This window comes from Pagrus major, chromosome 24 (assembly GCF_040436345.1).
Source record: "Pagrus major chromosome 24, Pma_NU_1.0".
NCBI lineage: Eukaryota > Metazoa > Chordata > Actinopteri > Spariformes > Sparidae > Pagrus > Pagrus major.
Genome location: NC_133238.1, coordinates 3,648,244 through 3,667,711, shown reverse-complemented (window position 1 = coordinate 3,667,711; position 19,468 = coordinate 3,648,244). Strand labels below are relative to the sequence as shown.

Genomic DNA, 19,468 nt, shown 5'->3' with positions numbered 1-19,468 from the left:
TTTCTATGCAGGTAACAGACATGATGCAGAAAGCACTGTTCGACTTCCTCAAGCACAGATTTGATGGCAGGTAAGACAAATGTGGCAATTAATTATTGTGCCATGAAATTACCATATTTTGGTATTGGGAAAATGATGCATCTCACTGCTGCATTTTAGCAAGTTTAAATTACCTCCACCGCTCCCGAGGAAATCAGAAATACTACAGGTCACAATATCCTATTTTGAATAAAGCCGAGTGGCAATCCATGAGGTTCTGAAGATCGGTGTAGCCATATACCTAATTTGTCATTTAACCTCACACACCCTGCCATAATTGAGTAGGAGGCCTAAAAGGAATGTGCAAAAATTGTTGTTTTAAATAGCAGATATTTAGAAACTATTATTGTATTTGGCCAACCACAAGGAGATACTCAAGGCTAGAAGCCTACTTGGTAGCATGCATCCTGAGTGTGGTGATGTATTTTGTTCATATAATGGACATATTACATTTTCTCTGTCTGAATCTGTTTTCATGTTTTAAAATGTTTATTATTTCTCATCATTCTGCAGGATATCTATCACACGAGTGACGGCAGATATATCACTAGCCAAGAGGTCTGTTCTCAACAATCCCAGTAAGAGGGCCATCATAGAAAGATCCAACACTCGTTCCAGTTTAGGTAAGAATGTAACTACTTTTATACATTATTGGCACACATGGAGAAAACTTTTACTGGAGCTAATTCAACCAACTTTCCTAATTTTTAGAATATAATTAAATGAAAGTTTAGAAAGGCCTGTGTAAAGTCCTAACATATTCTTACATAAAGTACAACATGTTAAAACCTTGGGGCAGCAGAATGTCATTGGCATGTCATCATGTTTTATGTTCTATTGGTAATGTGTTAGCATGCAATTGGCTAGTTACACACCCACGTAGCAACAATAGCAGCAATATTAGCATTCATTTTAAATCATGCTTCTTACCCCCTTTGTCTGTCTGTTGTTTGGAAGCAGCGCTGATGAGAGCCATGAGACTGAACCAAAACAGTACATCTGTGGGCATAAAAAAAACATTTAGCATTTAGGCTTGGGTGTGAGGAGGCAGATCTGTATAGGCACTGCAGTGGTGTGTGTGTGTGACGACTCACAGCCAGTATCAGTATTGATACTGTTGAAATTGAGTAATGAAACAGTTTCAAATATTAGGCATTGATATTCATCTATATTTTGATATTTTTTAGAGCACTATGACACTTGACATATTATAAAGCATTTTATAATGATTTAAAAGGTGAAGTATCAATACTTCATAATTGCTGATAACTCACTACAGTTGTTATACATTATAATCATATTAAACACATTAAATCCACTATTATAATGCAGTATAATGTGATTATATATAAGTTACTGTAAGTGGCCATTAGGTGCTTTAAAGAAAGTAATGAAATCCCTTTGTTATAGGTTACTATAAATGGTCATTGTTAGATTAAATTAATGCAAGAATAGCATACAAAACACTGTGAAATGTATTTATTTTAACAGGTACTCACATGCAATTAATGGATTACTCAAATTTTACAATCCATTACATTTATGTTTATAATATAAACAAATGTTTATCATAACTCATTATTACAAGTGAGTTATGATTATTGCTATAACGCTTTATGAGTATCATAAGTGTTTATAACTATGATTATATGGTGCTGCAGTTTAAGTAGGTTCATGATTGGTTATTATTAGACTGATATCAGTTATTGGCCTATCACAGATACTGTATATCGGTATTGGTGTATATGTTGCCTGATATGTGCCAATATGAAAACTCTTTTCATAGAGATTATAATGCTGAAAAAGATGCTTGTATTCATTTTGAATTATTAAATTCCCATCAAATTTGCTGTTTTACTGCACTGACAAGATTTGAGACAGTCAGGTTTATTTTTAAATTGTAAAATATCCTGCTTCTGTCACATACACTTCTTAATATTGATAATGGACATAGACAAATTATGATATAATATAAAAAATGTAATATAATAAAATATATCATATCATATCATATCATATCATATCATGTAATATGAAAAAATTCAAGTACAATCTTAAACCTTTCTAGAAGTTCTTTCCACTTCACCATTTAAGAATTTCCCTCATGAGTACTGAATCTATGTAAATTATTTTGATTGTTAATGGAGAGCTGTGCAAATTAAAAATGAATGCATTTGTTTTGTGTATTGCTTCTTTTCTCATCAGCCGAGGTGCAAAGTGAGATTGAGAGGATCTTTGAGTTGGCCCGCTCCTTACAGCTGGTGGTGCTGGATGCTGACACCATAAACCACCCAGCCCAGCTCCTCAAGACCTCCCTGGCCCCCATTATAGTTCACGTTAAAGTCTCCTCGCCAAAGGTACTGAAAGCCGGGAGGGCACAGCAAAACAAGAAAAACACATCTCAAAGCAATAAGATAAGTTTAATTCTCTGTGACAGGCTCAGTAGGAGGTTTGCCAGAAATTTATTTTTGATGGCAAATACTAAAGCAACTGCTGGTTTTATTTGTTTTTATGGGTTCTACCTTTTTTTTTAGTGGGTTAATAGGAGCAATCAGTCTATTCATAATGTCAAGCCTGGACAAAACAAAACAAAGCGTAAGAAAATTAAGTGTGTGATATAATCCCCACAGCTACTGTCCCATGCAGTCATTCAGATGGTGAAGAAAAACAACAAGAACACGTAGACATGTTAAAGGTAACTGTTTCTATGTAAGGTTAATATTATTAACCTTCTACTGGTGTAGCAGCTCAGCACAAGCACAATGGATGTACCCTACAAAACCAGCATGAAATGCTGTACTTAAAAACCACATGCAAGGCTTTTTAATTTAGTGTGTGAAGTCAGTAGAGGCTCTTGCACCAAGTAATCTTCACAGTGGCACCTTTGCATGGAAGATTAGATCTGCTTCAGTTCTTCTCTCCACACTGGGAATACAGCAATGATTAGAGTAGTAGTTTGGGTGTGGCGTGCGAATGATCTCACCCTCCAAATGCTACAGAGATCAGCAAAGATGTGTCTTCGAAATGGTGCACTTGTCATATTCTGGTCACATTTGTTTTACACCACACCCTACTCGCATGCAAAATGCTCGCTTTGCTACAGTTGACCAGGAAAGCTTAGTGTTTTTGGTGATACCTCCAACCCTGATTCTGACCTGTAAGAGCAGTCTGCAGCAAAACGCATGTTTACTTTACTGTGCAAACTGGTACTTGTGTATATTTATATTGACAAACCTATGACTAGCACTATTAAATCCTTGCACACACAATAACATCCTCAGTTCTATGTGTAACAGAAAACATTGTCACCCACTTCCCATTGTGAACTAGAATCCTTCATTCTGGTGCCAGGTGACCGAAGACATGTGCACCCAAGGCTAGATACTTTTGCATCATTGTAACTGGAGCATAATGTACTTTCCTATCCTGTCCAGGTTCTGCAGAGGCTAGTCAAGTCCAGAGGGAAGTCCCAGAGCAAACACCTGAATGTGCAGCTTGTAGCAGCTGACAAACTGGCCCAGTGCCCTCCAGTAAGTGGCCTTCCTAATATAATGGCTAGTAGGGTTGGGCAATATATTGACATTTAATCATTACAATGATGTGAGACTATTTATTGTCTTAGATTTTGGATGTCGTCATATTGTGATATGACAGAAGTGCTGTCTATTTCCTGAATTTAAAGGCTACATTACAGAAAACTGATATAATTTTCAGAACCTACCGGACTGTTCTACTTGTTCTAATACTTGGTTTTACCCACTCAATCATTGCTGATGATTATTTAGCAATATCGATGTCAAGGTACTTACTCAAATATCTTTTGATATTTGGTTTTGTCGCCCAGTCTTAGCATTTATGAAGGGCGTTTGAGGAGATTTCAAAATATCAACATGAATGATGTCTCTTGATATAGCCTAAAGACACTGCAATATTATTTCAAGGCCATGTCACCCACAAACATGAAGCAACTTGTTCATAAATATGTTCTTGCACTCAGAGACACATCTCCTGAACTCAAATGAAATTATTTTTTGTATCTTAATACCAAAACACCACTACTTTGTAAATGTATTTTTGGATAAACAATTCACCTGTGTTCCGTGTTTTCACTATATATATATATATATATATATATATATATATATATATATATATATATATATATATATATATACATATACATATATATACATTTTCACTAGCTTCTTTTTGTACAATACAATACTGTATTATATATATTATAACATGCTTTCCAATGTTACTTCACATACAGTGCCATGTGTTGTGTTTCATCTCATTTTCATCTTGAGCTTCATACCTACTGTCCTCTCTCTGATCATCTGCTGCTTACAGGAAATGTTTGACATCATACTGGACGAAAACCAACTGGAAGACGCCTGCGAGCATCTCGCTGAATACCTCGAGGCCTACTGGAAAGCAACCCATACCTCTATGGCAACGCCCCTAAACCCTCTGCTGGGACGCAACCTGGGCCCTACCAACCTCACCCCCTACCCCACCACCATCTCTGGACTGCAGGTACACATCCACAAGCCTTCCCTTATGGAAATGATGAAATTATTATGGGTAGTTATTAAAGAAATAATATGATAATAAGAAAGAAACCCAGGAAGCACTTGAATGTGCAGCTTGTGGCTGCTGACAAACTGGCCCACTGTCCTCGGCAGAATATTTTATTTTTCAGTTAGGGATCTGTCAAACCTCCTAACTCTACAGTGTATTTGATTGAATGATGCAAAATAAGAGGAACAATTTGTTAGACTTAAAGCAGTTCCACACCATGTCTGAATCCTTGAGTTTCTGTTGCTTCTTGAGAACCAAATACTTATTTTTTAAGTGATGGAGAATTTTTTTTGAGTTCTTCCATTTCGTCAGTTTAAATGAGCAGTTGTATCTGCAATGACTAGGGGTGGGAATCACAGAGTAACTCATGAAATTATACAATTCACCATACACTGTCCACTGTCCACTATAACAATGGCATCAGACACAGACAGTCATCTAATGATGCATCACGGTATCTGTCTAACTGAAGAACTAAATACCCATCAAAAGGCAAAATGTAGAAACGACGTGTTAAAAAAATATAATGACACGTTAAAATAAATTAAATTAACATGCATAACCAACTAAACCTAGGAACATTTCAGTGCCAACCTTCGCGACAAGATCAGGATGACGATTTGCATGTTCATTGTGTTGCCCCTGTATGTTACATTGATTTACCAGACAGTTCTTGCATGTTGCACAGTCTTTACTGATTTTATTTGTCCCATCAGTGTTTCAAAGCTGAAGTGGGTCCAGACTTTTGACTTAAAGATAACTTGCTTTTACCCGCTGTCCACCATTATCCCTCTGTTAGTTTCTTCTTCACCACCAGTTTGTTAACTTCTGTTCACTTTACCTTTATTCATCTGGATGCCACCACTCAGAGTCATGAAGTAGTGATGCTTGTGAGTCAAACTGGCAGGGGAATCTGCTGGAATCGGCAAGAAAGCTATCAGTTTAAAGTCATTGGTGATGTGTGAATGCCTTCTAGTGGACAGAACGTATAACAACCACACATTGATAGTGGCATTGGCATTGCATAACCCTGTACATAAGAGGTACACTGCACATAAGAGGTACATTATAAATATTTCTAATTGCCTAAATTTGAGCATAAAAAATTTGAATGTAATTGCGAATATAGAAAAAATAAAGGAATTAAATTTGAATGTGATATTAAAGGAAGATTGACAGCACTATTATACAGTGCATCACCATGTACCTCAAGTACCCAGTCCAGCACTTTGATATAAGTTGTGTTTAAGTTCAGCGTTGTTGTCGTCTTTCGTGTTTAAGAGTGCAATAAATGAATCATGATCTTAAGTCTTTCGGAGAAAAATCATGATTCACATTTTAGCAAGAATCATGCAGCCCTTCTGTGGACAACCAGTGAAAGCTGGCCTGGGGAAAAAAATGCCAAAATATTCAACAAATTCAAGTTCTTGCCTTCTTGATCAGAAGTTACACAGTTACTAAAATAAATCAGGTTCAGTATTTTGGGATGTACTTTATGCTCATTAGCTTTCTTGCTGAGAGGCTAGCTCTTTCCACCTGTAGTTGTTATTGTCACTTGTTAATATTATATCTCATATTGAATTTAATTTAGGTAATCCGTAGTAGTAATTATTCTTGCGCTGTTGTTAACTTTATCACTTTACTTGCAATACTTGCACTGTTCACCTTACAGTTAATTACTTCAGTTTACATATTGTAATGACAGTTCTTTGTAGTAGATCTGGTGACAAGACTTCATTGCAGTGTTATATATCTTGTTTCTCTTTTATATTCCTATTTCCATTTGTGTTTTTATATGCTTGTGTGTATCTGTGACCTTTAAGCTACTAGATGGCTAAATTTTCCTCGGGATCAATAAAGGATATCCATACATCCATCCATACATCCATCCATCTTCCCAGTCTTTATATTGAGCTCACTTCCTCATCTTCTAATCTAAATCTCAGCAAGAAAGTGAATAAAACCCCTTCACACTGTCTGAGAAACCCAGTTACATGTGTTAACATTTAGCTTTTGTCTGCAATGTAAATGTATATTATCAGGATTGACTCCTTTGTCAATTGACCCTGCAGCAGTCACAGGTATTTATCACCTACAGCTTGGCTGTCTTTAAAAACAACAACCAGGTGAACGTGCGTTGAAGTTAAGGCTACTGGCAATATAATATATAAAAGAAGCGAGCTTTATAGCTCCTTAACTTCCGAATCAGGGACATGACCTGCTGGTTTCTACTGTTCCCTGTTTTTCTGGTACATTTGTTATGACGAACGTGACACACAAAGGAAAAAAAAACAGAAAGGCAGACTCGTCCACTGGCAATGTAAAAACAAGTTAATGGGCGATCATTAGTGGGTTTACCCGTGTTTAAAAATCCCACGTATACATGCTATTTTTGGTGTAAAAGTGGCATAAATGTATTTCCCAAAATAATGGATTATTCCTTTAGAAAATATTTGAATGAATTCCTACATTCAGTCAAGCTGCGATAAGCAGTCTGTGCTAGCCAATTGGGTATTGCTTTATACCGAAGAATAGCCAAATCCCAGAGGTTTGACTAAAGTGTCTCTACCCTGGAAATTCAATAAAATACCTCTTTATGGGCGGGGAGCGGTATGCAAGGTAGTACAATCATGTTTTCTCCAAATCAGGAACATTGCAAAAATGTAACAATTTTGTATCCCAGTCAGACCTTGTAAAAGTCATCCATGCTTTTATTTCATCACGTCTGGGCACCTCCCTGTATTCGGGGTCAGCCACAAGACCATCTCTCTCTCTGCTGCCACACTTTTAACAGATTCTAAGACATATGACCATAGTACTGCAATCCTTGCAATGCTTCATTGGCTACCAATACAGAGTTGATTTTAAACTTTTACTAGTTACTTTTAAAGCTCTACATGGCCTTGCTCCTGCCTACATCATTGATTTACTTGTGCCATATGAGCTGAGATGCAGCCTTCGATCCTCAGGCAAGACCGTCTTAACTGTCCCCTCAGTCCTACTTGCTACAAAAGGAAACCAGGCGTTTTTCATTAGAGCTCCACAACTTTGGAACTCCCTGCCTAAATAATTTAGGCTTGCGAAGTCAGTTAGGCTATCTCTTTTAAATCTTGCCTCAAACTTACTTTTATAGGAAGGCTTTTTTATAGTAAATCTCTTGTTGGTATGGCTTCTGTCCCTCTTGCCTTACTGTTATTTTACGTGGTTTTATTATAAAATCAATCAATTTTATTTATGGTGTGTTGTTTTTTTATCTTGTTTTTTTTTTAATCTTGTTTGTACCTTGTGCTATTTATATTTTTCACCTGTAAAACACTTTGTAAATTATGTGCTATACAAAAAGTTTATTAGTATTATTATTATATTAATATTTACTCCTCTATGCAGCCTCCCACAGCTGGTACACACATATACACATAATACACACACACATACATACAAGATACTTAGCTAGCATATAAGCAAGTTTGTTGCCACAAAACACGGAGATGGAGATGCCATGACTGCTGGTCAAAAACACCCTAACCCTCTCACTATGAAAGTCAGGTCATAAATATGTAGGCCGAATGTAATATGACAGTATGGTGTGAATGTGTCAGTGGTTTGCAGAAACGTTAACTGCCAATATTTTATCCTGGCAACTTGGCTGTTATCATAGGTATTTTTGTCTAACTACTCAATCACTTCTTCGCTGATACTCCTCTCCCACAATCTGCGTTAGTTTTATTAGAGGGGGGCGGGGATGGAGGGGAAGGGTGGCTGGTGATGAGACCAGTCACCTGCGATCCGCTAATAGCAAAATTAAATTGCAATAGCCAGGTTTCAACCTTCAACGTGCAGTCGCTATACATATTTATAACACATTAAGTCGAATTCAAATGCACTAAATATTGAGATATGGACCTGAGTCAATCAACAACACTAATAAACACCAATATACATTGTTTTTGAGCTGAAAATAGTGGTTTGGGGTTTTAGTTTTAGTTACTTTAGTTACTCTTGTTGTAGGAAGCATTTGTTAATAGATAATAAGGCCTTCATACACCCTTTTAAGATGCTTATTAACATTAATGAGACTATATAAGTGTTAATAATAGCAAGATAAACACTTATAGAAAACCTGTCAACAGTTTATAGACTGCTATGTGGTCTATATCCTTAACTGTGTCCTTGGTATTTCCATATGATTAGCAGAGCCAAAGAATGCGACAAAGCAACCACACAGGAGACCATTCTACCCCGAACGAACGACGCAACCTGATGACATCAGACGAAAACTACCACAATGAGCGGGCACACAAGGGACGCAACCGCATGTCTTCTGGCTCACAACATAGCCGGGAGCAGCAGGACCCCTACCAGGACTACCAGGACCCCTATCAGGATGCATACAAGCCACATCGCAATCGCAGTTCACCAGGCAGCTACAGCCATGACTCCCGACATCGGCTCTGAGCCCACTTGTATCATCACCAGGGCCAGGATTTCCCAGTTTCCACCCACAATGAACGCTGCAACAGATCCAAAACAGTCCCAAATTGTACTTTTTTCTTTTGGTTCACATTGATTTGTTGATTTGTTTTGTTGAACTGGTTGTTTTGTTCTTTAAAAGTCCAACAAAATTGTGTTCAGGTTTTTGTTTTTAATCAAGCTGCCAGGGCAACCCCTGCCAATTAACAACGCAAGTATCAAGAGGTCCAGGATGCCAACATTAACTAATGCTGTAGAATAAATTCCTTACATTTATGTTTGTGGGATCTTTGGGATTGTACTAACACAACGCTCAGCAGATGTGCAGCGCAGACAGTGCTTGTTGCCTGTGTCAACAGGCTAATTATGGATAATGGTCAGATGGTGATGGTGTATGGGCTTCTAAGTGCCTGGGACATTGCACCAAGTCAGAAGGAAATCCACTGACTGTTGAAGGCGGCTGACCCGTACCCTGGGCCATGTATAAATCCTCTCACCATTTAGCTTATTGCATGCTGGTAGATGATCAACCTCCGCATCCACATCATTGATATTTTGTACCGAGCATTCAGGATTTTCCAGTGATGAGGTGTAGATAGGGAGGTCCAATTTTCTAGATCACCTAATTGTGTGGATAGGTGGTGGGTTTGTGTGCGTGTGCAGATGATATCCGGCTGCTAGTTTCAAAAAGTGGTGCTTCACATTCCCAAAATATTTTGCTATTTGAAAGTCACTTTCAGCAAGGCCAGCTTTTCTGTAGCATAGCTTTAGGATTTAATTTTGGTGAAGACCTTCACCGTCATAAGCAGAGCAGATTCTGATGATGCTGGGATCAGATCTCAGTTAAACTATAGGAAAAGGCAATACTGCTTCTGTTCTGAACAGCTAGCACTTAGACTTAGAGAAGGCAATAGTTGTGATGGTCTGGACAGTATAATGAAATACAATAGCAAAATACTACATGAGGTGCCATTTGATATTCATGAGATATGGGCCAATGTAAAAAAAAACAATGCTGGGAAAACCTTTTGAGCAGTTTGGGATGTTCTGTCTGATATTTCTTACCCTGCCAGCCTGAAGAATAGGACTGGCATGAGTTTTTTCAATTTAATAGATCTAAAAGAGCATCTGCTACTGAAGCTACTGGTTGTTTGGCATTTATTAGCATTGCAATGAAAGTTGTATAGCGTTAAAACAAAAGTACAAATGTTGGTTAAGTCTTACAATTAGTTCATGGCCATCAAATGTCCTTCCTGTGGTCTTATGCGATTAAAGCATTAAAAATGTGACATTGCAGAATCAGTTGCATCATGTTCATTCTCTGCGTAGCTGGCATGTTGTCCTGACTGCAGAGCATGATTCCTCTAAACATAAGACACTACTATAATCCAGTTGTTTGTAGAAGTTTAGGGCAACTTTCTCCCAAAAAAGGAAAAAAAGACAAGCAAAGATGAAGATGACCTAAATTACAAATGAATGACTCTGAATCCCAGAGAATTGTAACTCAGTATACTAAAATGCCTAACAGGAAACTTAAAGTGTCGGTTTCAGTCATTCTGAATGTTTTAAAGAGTTTGACTGGGTTGCATGACTCAAAAGTGGAGCCACTACATGATAACAGCTTCTAGTAATTCAGAGTTATGTTTTAAGTTAGAAAGTGCACTGAAATAACTGTTTCACTGATAAAATGTGATAAAAGGTTCAGATAACAAAAACTTACCTAACCCACATGTTACGTATTTTATGGAAACATTTGCTGTGGTCAGTTTATTGTTTTTAAGACTTGTTATAATCCTCATATACTGTACATATCTTATTTTTTAAGATATCAAGTTATCTTGTGATAATGACATCTCATCTCCAGATGGCAAACAGTTCTACCCAGTCAATTTTAAGACTGAAAAAACACTTTAAATTTTCATTTAATCTATCTATTTATTAGGGTAAGTAGATCATTAAATTGAAAAGAACAGAATTAGTAATTATGAAAACCACAAAAACATAAGTTGTTATCTGAACAGTTTGTCATCTTGAGATAATGAACTGATACCACTTTTTGGCTTCTTTTGGCTTCCGTGGATTTGACAGGGAGATCTTTTTGGATGAAAAAAACTTAGTAAAGTGTGTCATTTGTTTCATGTGTTCTCTGGCAGTGTGTCTTTGATTATTGAGAGGTGAGAAGGACAATGTACTGTGTCATGATGAACAACCTTATGTTCAGTTCAGAAAGCTTGTTAGTTTTCTTTAACTAGAGTACAGAGATCCTTTCCAATGCCATAAAGTGTTCAAATGTTTGTTTTTTTTTGGACCAAACATGTTATTTTCTTTATTTGTATAGCAGATCAAACATACATTAATAAATAACCTGATAAGACTCAAAATTAAATGAATTGAGCCATAATTATTGAAAGCAAATGGACAAATAGATTATATTTAGTCAATAGACAATTCTCAAATCTATAATATGCACAAGCTAAGAAATGAGACCATACATTAAGTTATAGCCATGTCATTTTCATAAAAAATATTTCTTAGTATATTTAATATTTTGTTGTCCCACCACATTCTGGCCTCAACCAAGAAATACGCACCAAAAACACACTGCCGGGGATATCTATCTTTAAAGGAATAGAAATCACAATGAAACAAACGGTTGCTTTCATGATTTGCTGAATGATATCAGATATGTACAGTATAAGAGATTGTATTTGTCAGAAGAATTTACTTTGGCATGTTAAGACAAATGTTAAAGCTACTTTTATCATTTAGACCTCTTATCTGACTAAAATTATGTACAGTAGTAACTGCTGCAGCACCCCATTAGCTTGGTGCCATACAAATGAATGAACATCTAACAAAATGCTTAGAAAATAAATCTGGCTCAAAAGAGGATCAATTCCCTAAAATACAATGTGTGATGTTTTTTTGTCTTTAAATCTATACAGAGTAACTATCTGAAGATTTAAGATTTCTAATAACAAACGTAAAACTTCAAAAGATAGATTTGGAGATGCTGCTTTTAGGGGGATTTTTTATTTTTTAATACAAACTTCTTTAAATGTTATATCATAAATAAGTAGAAACTCACTCACAGTATTGTATGTTAAAAAACAACTGTACCTAGTTTTGAGGACAAACTACTGTGGTTTGTTGTATGTTTTGTTGGACCACAGCTAACTTGTAGTGTGGCATTGCTCAATAGTGCATTGTAAAGTGTGTTGCACTGTACAGGTTGTGGTCAGAACATTCAGGAACCAGTAGATGGCAGTGCAGGTGGGATTATTAACCTAGGTATGGTTATTCTTCAAATCAATCCTATCACTGGACAAGAACATTGAAATTGGACAATTCTGCAAAACCTTTGATTTTGTTTAATGACAAAAGTTTTAGATTTTTTTTTGAAATGATTGCTTTAATGAATCTTAAAGGTAGGTATGAATCTTCACAGGCCTCACCATTTGATACGAATGCACGATCCTCATCTTGTTGCATCTCAGTGTAGCGCATACGCAATTTGCCTAGATCACTGCGCATGGCTACTTTTTCATCAATTAATACAAGCAGCAAAATAATTCTTATATATACCTTTTTATTCATAACATTCTTAAAAAAAATCAGACTACAACAGCTGACAAGATTAAAAAAAACTGCATCTTTTCAATACCAGTATCTGTGTGAGCCACCTCAGTACATAAACATCACAAACACAACACCTAAATCCATCTGTGGTGCATGACATGCGTGCTTGTAGTCTACAAAAATATTGTCTTCAAATAGCAGCTCTAAGACAGGTTCACAAAATCCAAAATGTGCCCATATGTTAGCTTCCAAAATACTGGGTGTTTTTTTTTAATCACTCACTGCAGATATCTGCCCCTCTCTGACATATCTTCTAACATGAGCAAGGTTAGCATTATGTTCAGCCACAATTTAATACCAGTGAGCGGCATTGCGATGTCACTCCACAACTTTATTGTCCAGCTGGGGCCAGAAAATCAACAATCAACATAGGATGCAAACTCCAGATTATGCTCTGTCTTTGCTCTGCTCCAAAATCTACCAAGTCCGCATGATGCATCTTAGAATCGCAAAATTTTCACCTCTAGTGGTCGCCAGGCAACCAGCAGACTTCAGGAAGTTATTAGGGTAAAAGTAGTATTATTAGTAGTATTTATGGATCAAAATAATGGAGATATAAAGGTTTTATGTACGTACCCTCGTCGGTAGATTTCATTACCTTTGTACAGAGCCAGGCTAACTGTTTCCACACATTTCCAGACTTAATGCTAAGCTAAGCTAACCAGCAGCTGGCTTTAGCCATCTTTAGTATTTCCCAAAATTGGTCATTTGATCAAAGTTAGTGAAAGATTGTAGTTACGATTTTAAAAAAAGAAAGCCTTAATTGTAGGTTTGTGATATAGAACTACAAGAACTCTGCTCTCCCATATGAAAGTCGGAGGTGTACCACCATCTACCATCTACCACCCCGACCACCACGCCCTTATATTCTCTGAGACTACATATAGGACACGACTTCTGAGCGTAAATCAAGAGGTATAGAACTGTCAAGTTTGAATGTACTGGGGTTGCTAGTAAGACTTTAGACATAAATTATATATATATATATATATATATATATATATATATATATATATATATATATATATATATATATATATATATATATACACACACACACACATTCATACATACATACATACATAGATGTCTTGAAAGGACCTGCTTGGAAAGGCCTAAAATTAAAATAAAACTTTAAAAAGAGAGGTGGTCACCTCTGTACTACTGAGCACATGTTTAGGGTACTTTCTCTTGAAGATCACTTTGTAATGATCTGGACGAAGGGGGAAAAAATATTTTGAAAAACTTGTATAGCACAAAAGAATAAGCAAAAAACTGAGGTGAGTTTTGAGCAACTGTTCCTACAATGTGAATCTAGTTTAAGGGCACAGATTATTTCAAGAATCAGTTGATATCTTTGTCCACATTCCCCGTCTCTTTGTTGCGCTCTGGGTATTATTGGATTGAAACATCAAGACGGCAAATGAAAAAAGCAAAAATGTTTTTGCATAAAGCTGCTGTTTTTACAGGCACACTTATCTGTCTCATTCTGCCCCACAGCATACACCCCATTGGTTGATTGAACAGGGAGCCATTTTCCATTCTAAATCAAACCATGTTGAGTAGGGCTGTTTGAGACAATCAGAAGGGATATCCAGACCAGCGTCCCTCTCTTTGAGAATGTTGAGAGAGGTTTGCCTATTTGAGTTGTGGAATTAGATCAGAGCAGAGTAGCACCAAGCTCACTCACAGACCTAAAAAAACAAACTTTTCTTTTACTTTTGTTTGACCTTTACCTGTGGCCAAATTTTTATCTCACACTGAAACTCATTACTTGTTTTTTTTGTCATGGATTAAATCTCAAGGTGACCACAAAAGTCAGAACTTATGGGGAGGACTTTCTTTGGTAAACTGTAAAATAAAAGAGGAAAAAAACAAACAAAAAGAAGCAAATGAACAAATATTTATTCCAGTAGAAAAGTAATAGATGAATATTTGCTGTTGATTATTTTTATAACAAATGTACATAATGTCTTTGAGAAATGCTATTTGCTGTGTACATGTGCTGAAATAAAAATGAAGACCCATGCGGGACAGTCGGAACAACAGCAAGGTCCAGTATACAAAGTTTCAGTAATGTGCAATACAAAACGGCATGCTGTTTTAAAAGGAACTTCATGTACTGTACTATGCAACCGCAAACTGTGTACATCGCTTCATGCTGTGGCTTCTCCAACCACCCTTTTCCAAGCAGCTTCATCTGGACTTTTAAGGGATTTTTGTGTTTATTTTTTTTTTCTGTGAAAGATGAAAACCTAAACGGTTAATGCGGTATTGCATGCAGAATATACCACTCTAATTTATTAAAAGAAATTAAAGAAAAATACATGAAATTGGAGGTGATTATGTTCAAGGCAAAGCTAGTAAGTGAGTCATTCTAATGTCAACAGTATTTTTACTTGTTTCTAATATTGGTAATGTGTGTGTGTGTGTGTGTGTGTGTGTGTGTGTGTCTGTGTGTCTGTGTGTCCGTGTGTGTGTGTCTGTGGACCGATTTTTGACAGTCATGAAACTTACAGGTGTGTAGTTAATATCAAAATTAACACTGAGATCAAAGATGGGTGTGGTCCGAGCAAGGGTGCCAGAACTAGGGAGGTAGAAAGAAGGAAAGCGACCATTGGTTCCCCACTGTATGCCCCTGGCCCACATTTGTTGTAAGTTGTAGAACACAGTAATTTGTTATTCATTCTTAGGCCACTTTACAGATTCTACTTTTGTGTTACCTTGCAATATGTTTTGCGTTCCCTCACAATACTTTTTTCACTTCCATTTTTCCTGAGCTGCGTTATTATGGATCAACCACACCAACCTCTTTGGCCTCTGCCCCGGTCCTCTGCTTCTCCTGTTGGGGTCACTCATCCTCCAGAGCCACTCTCGACTGTCAGAGTATCTCTGGGCTTGTTAGGTAGAGCATGCGGGCATGGTTCAGAAAGTTCATGAAAAATATAGGCTATTAAACAACATAATATGATTTTAAGGAAAATGTTTATCTTTTTTATTTTCCCTGCTTGCAAGTTAGCTTAACTTTGTTTCAGGACAGTCACCCACCTTTATGCTATTAAATTCAACATGTTCATAGTAAAGTATATTGAAGTATATTGTTAAACAACTTTTTACCTATGAAATGTAATGTGCTGTTGCTTAGTTTTGGCATTCCTTTAATTAGTACACCTAATAGAAGCAGAAGACACCTGGCATTTATAACTGTGAGTCCACAGCAGGGTGACATGTTCAAATTTTCCTGCTGTTGCTGACTGCAGATGTGTGTGTGTGGATCCACACACCCTCCTATCTGTCCTCAGGTTGACATAAATTACTACTTAGGTTGGATGTGGATTTTTAACTTAATATTTATTTTGTAGTTCAAACATTTTTAACTAGTAATTTCATGAAAAACTTTTTAAGTTTTAACAACAGCTAAGGAACCACCAGCACCCTTTTCTACAAAGATTGGTAATGTTCAGCTGGGCTGTTGAACTTTGGTTGATATAATGCACATGTGCTGAATCTATGTGGTTTCTTCACTGTTTGGGTGTTACGTGATATTCAATTGAGAATCCAAAATAAGAAAATGAAAAAATTATGTGTTATTTCATCATTTGTTTGTGAATGTGATACAAAAACAAATAACACTTTGTTTTTCGTTCAATCAATTCTGTGCTTAGATCAAAAATAGGGAATTAAAAATAATTAATAATTAAATTAATAATAATAAAATAATAATACAATTATTATGGCTTTATTCAGCTACACCTGCTCACCTACTCACACAGTAAGTCTGGCTCATAAACTGCTCTGTTTAACAAGCCAGAGCCAGAGAGGGAGGGAGGTCAGTGTGCCACAGCTGCTCTGCCTCTCCTTGGATCACCATATCACCATAAACTGAGAGTGCTGCTGGGCCCCAGTGAAGAAGCTGTGTATTTGATTAACAATGTCAAAGAAGAAGCTAGCGTGTCGCTGTGTGCAGTTGGTTCAACACCGTCCCAGTGCTTTGCTGTCCGTGGTTGTCCCTGTATGACACCAGCTTAGTTTGCATAACAGCATGTGGCTTGCTGGGCTCATGTTTGTCGCAGGCCTCTCCAAGGCATTTCCAGTTTTGTAGCCATCTCTTATAAAAGTGTGTGTGCATCTCCTGAAAATGTCTCCACGCCTTACAAAACATTGCATCTTGTTCTTTACTCTATTCAATCCATCTGAACTTCCCATATCAGTTGCTGTTGGATGAGTGTGATTTCCAACCTATGGAACTTTTGTACTCCACTCCATTTGTGTTAGTCATTGTTAAGCTACTTTACACAGACTTTACAGTGAAAACATGAAATTCTTTAAATTACAGCCTGAAACTTACAGTGTAAGTACTCTGGAGGCATAGGGAATCTTTTCTACTATCGGTGTAGTACAGGTGTATATATCAATATATATATGTAGGTACTGGGGAACAAGATGTGAAAATAAGGGGGTAACAATTCGGGATTTTACAATGACCTTATTTTTTAAACTACTGTACCTATTCTATTATTACGGGGTATGTGTGACTACTGAGCAATAATCTGAATGTTTGGGACAGGGTGACCAGTTGCACTTTATTTTAGAGTACAGTAATAAGACACATTAAGCCATATTGTACATACATCACAGTGTCCCACTGCATGCTCTCATGGAAAAACAATGCAATCTTCCAATGGACTCAGTGTCAAGATGCATTCACATACCTGAAACATGCTCTCTCAAACCCTACAGTAGTTGCATTTCCTGTTTTTACATTGCCATTCACCCTCCATACAGACGCTTCAGGTTCAGCTGTTGGTGCTGTGCTAACTCAGTAACAGGATGCTAGCCATGTTCTCACAAAAGCAGAAAGAAAATGGTAAACTTACGATAGGGAACTATAGGGAATTTTCTTTCTCTTGGTTTAGCTAGCATTGGGGCAACAAATGAGCATGATCAGTCCCACAATGCTGTATACCAAATTTAGTGTTGATTAAGTCAAAATTGAAAAAGTAGGTTTTTGACCTAATGCTAATTAGCACAAATCCAATATGGCAGACCTATATGCTCCAAGGCGATTTTTTGTAGAGTTCCATCACCTGGACCTATGTGTCAAATTTCAAGTCAATTGGACTGACTTGTGGCAGATTTGGCTGATTATATGTTGAGAAGCATTTGCACACCATTTCTAGTTGTCTAGTTCAATGAGCGAGATTTGGTGAAATTTGTAAAATTCTGTTCACCAGGTTCTGAGGTGGAAAAATGTGGTATTTGTGGGGCCTTGGTAGACCTATTCCCAACCTCAGCCTGAAGGTATGTTTCAATTGTTATGATGGTGTAACCAAGTCAGCCTGAAGATGTTTCGATGTTTGTGTTGGTGAAATCACATTTATGTTTTAGTTTTTATGTTGGTGAAACCACTTTTTAAATTTTAAGTGAAAAACCACTCCCACTCACACCAATCCAAAAGGCACTTCAGATTTTGGTTAATACTCAACCCCAGAGTATGTATACTGAAAATGGTGAAATCATGTCGAGCATATTTGAAGAAACATGATTTTAGTATTTTTAGTGCCCCCTATGTGTTCTGCTAGACTTGCTTTTGTAGACCTTGGCTTGAAGATATCTACCAAGTTTCATCATGATTGGATTAATGGGTCATGAGCTATGGCCAATTTATTTTAAGCCACGCTTTTTGCCCTCTGGGCTTTTACCTGGCACAATTTCAAGATGAAAGCCCTTCTGGCTTGAACCCTAATAATAATAATAATAAACCGGCACAATTTCAATAGGGTTCTGAACCCTAATTATAGCCTGTCATAAAACCGATACAGATGTTTGAGTTTTAAAGAATGTGATACTGGTATATCAGTGTTGGGACCCACAGATGAAGTCGTTCACTGTGGATTTCAAAATGTCTTCACACCTAGGTGCAAATTCAGCTTAGAGCTACTATTGGTCAGGGTGACAGACCCCCCTATGACCAGATAGTCAAAACTCCAGCTCCTTCCTTTATTACCTCTCTTCTCCACCTCTCTCCCCACGGGGCTGCCTGACCTCAAGTTCTCTTCTCCTGGATTCTTCTGGGCCTAACAGCTGTTGAGAGCTGCAAGCTACATTTCCAGCAGGCCCAAAGAACATCTCCTCACTGCAGCGACACAAGATCCTGCTAGTATTCCAGATCAGTTAGCACCAGCAGCTGCGACGCAAAGCTTGCCAGCTAACTCCACAATCTGAGGAACACCAAGCAAGTTAGCACCGAGCTGCTATCCCTGCAAAGGAAAGGAGCGAACAGTTTCCTCCATCTGCTGTCTTTCATCAGATGTTGCACAGCAAGAACAGCATTGTTCAATATTGGAATCCCAACCTCCTCCTACAACCACCAGCACCTTTTCTTCAAAGACTGGTAACGTTGAACTGGGCCTAGATAGCATAGCATAGCACGGCTAAACACAGAACTGTTTAACCCTGGTTGATGTAATGTACATGTGTTCAATCTATGTGTTAGTTCACTGTTTTGGTGTTATTGTGATCTCAGGTCAGGTTATTGATAGTTTGCTTTGCTACACGGCATATTTGACGTTAGTTGAATTATGCTTCACACAGACTCAGGGTCTTTGCATGCAACTAACCATCTTCTCTAACCTGGCATCACACACACACACACACACACACCTGTATATAGTACATGTTAGTGTGTTTTCATCTTTGTGTTAAATAAAAGACTTTTGAACCTTCATGCTGTCCA

General features: G+C 37.3%; 1 protein-coding gene across 8 annotated transcripts in view; it reads left to right on the top strand.

Moving 5' to 3' along the window:
• LOC140992056 (voltage-dependent L-type calcium channel subunit beta-4-like) overlaps window positions 1–9,078 on the top strand; it is a 72,720-nt gene extending 63,642 nt beyond the window's left edge. For all 8 annotated transcript variants that reach the window (XM_073462286.1, XM_073462284.1, XM_073462285.1 and 5 more), the window contains 6 exons: window positions 12–70; window positions 553–662; window positions 2,245–2,396; window positions 3,474–3,569; window positions 4,393–4,578; window positions 8,818–9,078. In XM_073462286.1, coding sequence (XP_073318387.1) covers window positions 12–70; window positions 553–662; window positions 2,245–2,396; window positions 3,474–3,569; window positions 4,393–4,578; window positions 8,818–9,078 — 864 coding nt within the window. The remainder of the gene's footprint in view (window positions 1–11; window positions 71–552; window positions 663–2,244; window positions 2,397–3,473; window positions 3,570–4,392; window positions 4,579–8,817) is intronic.
• Window positions 9,079–19,468: the final 10,390 nt, after the last annotated feature.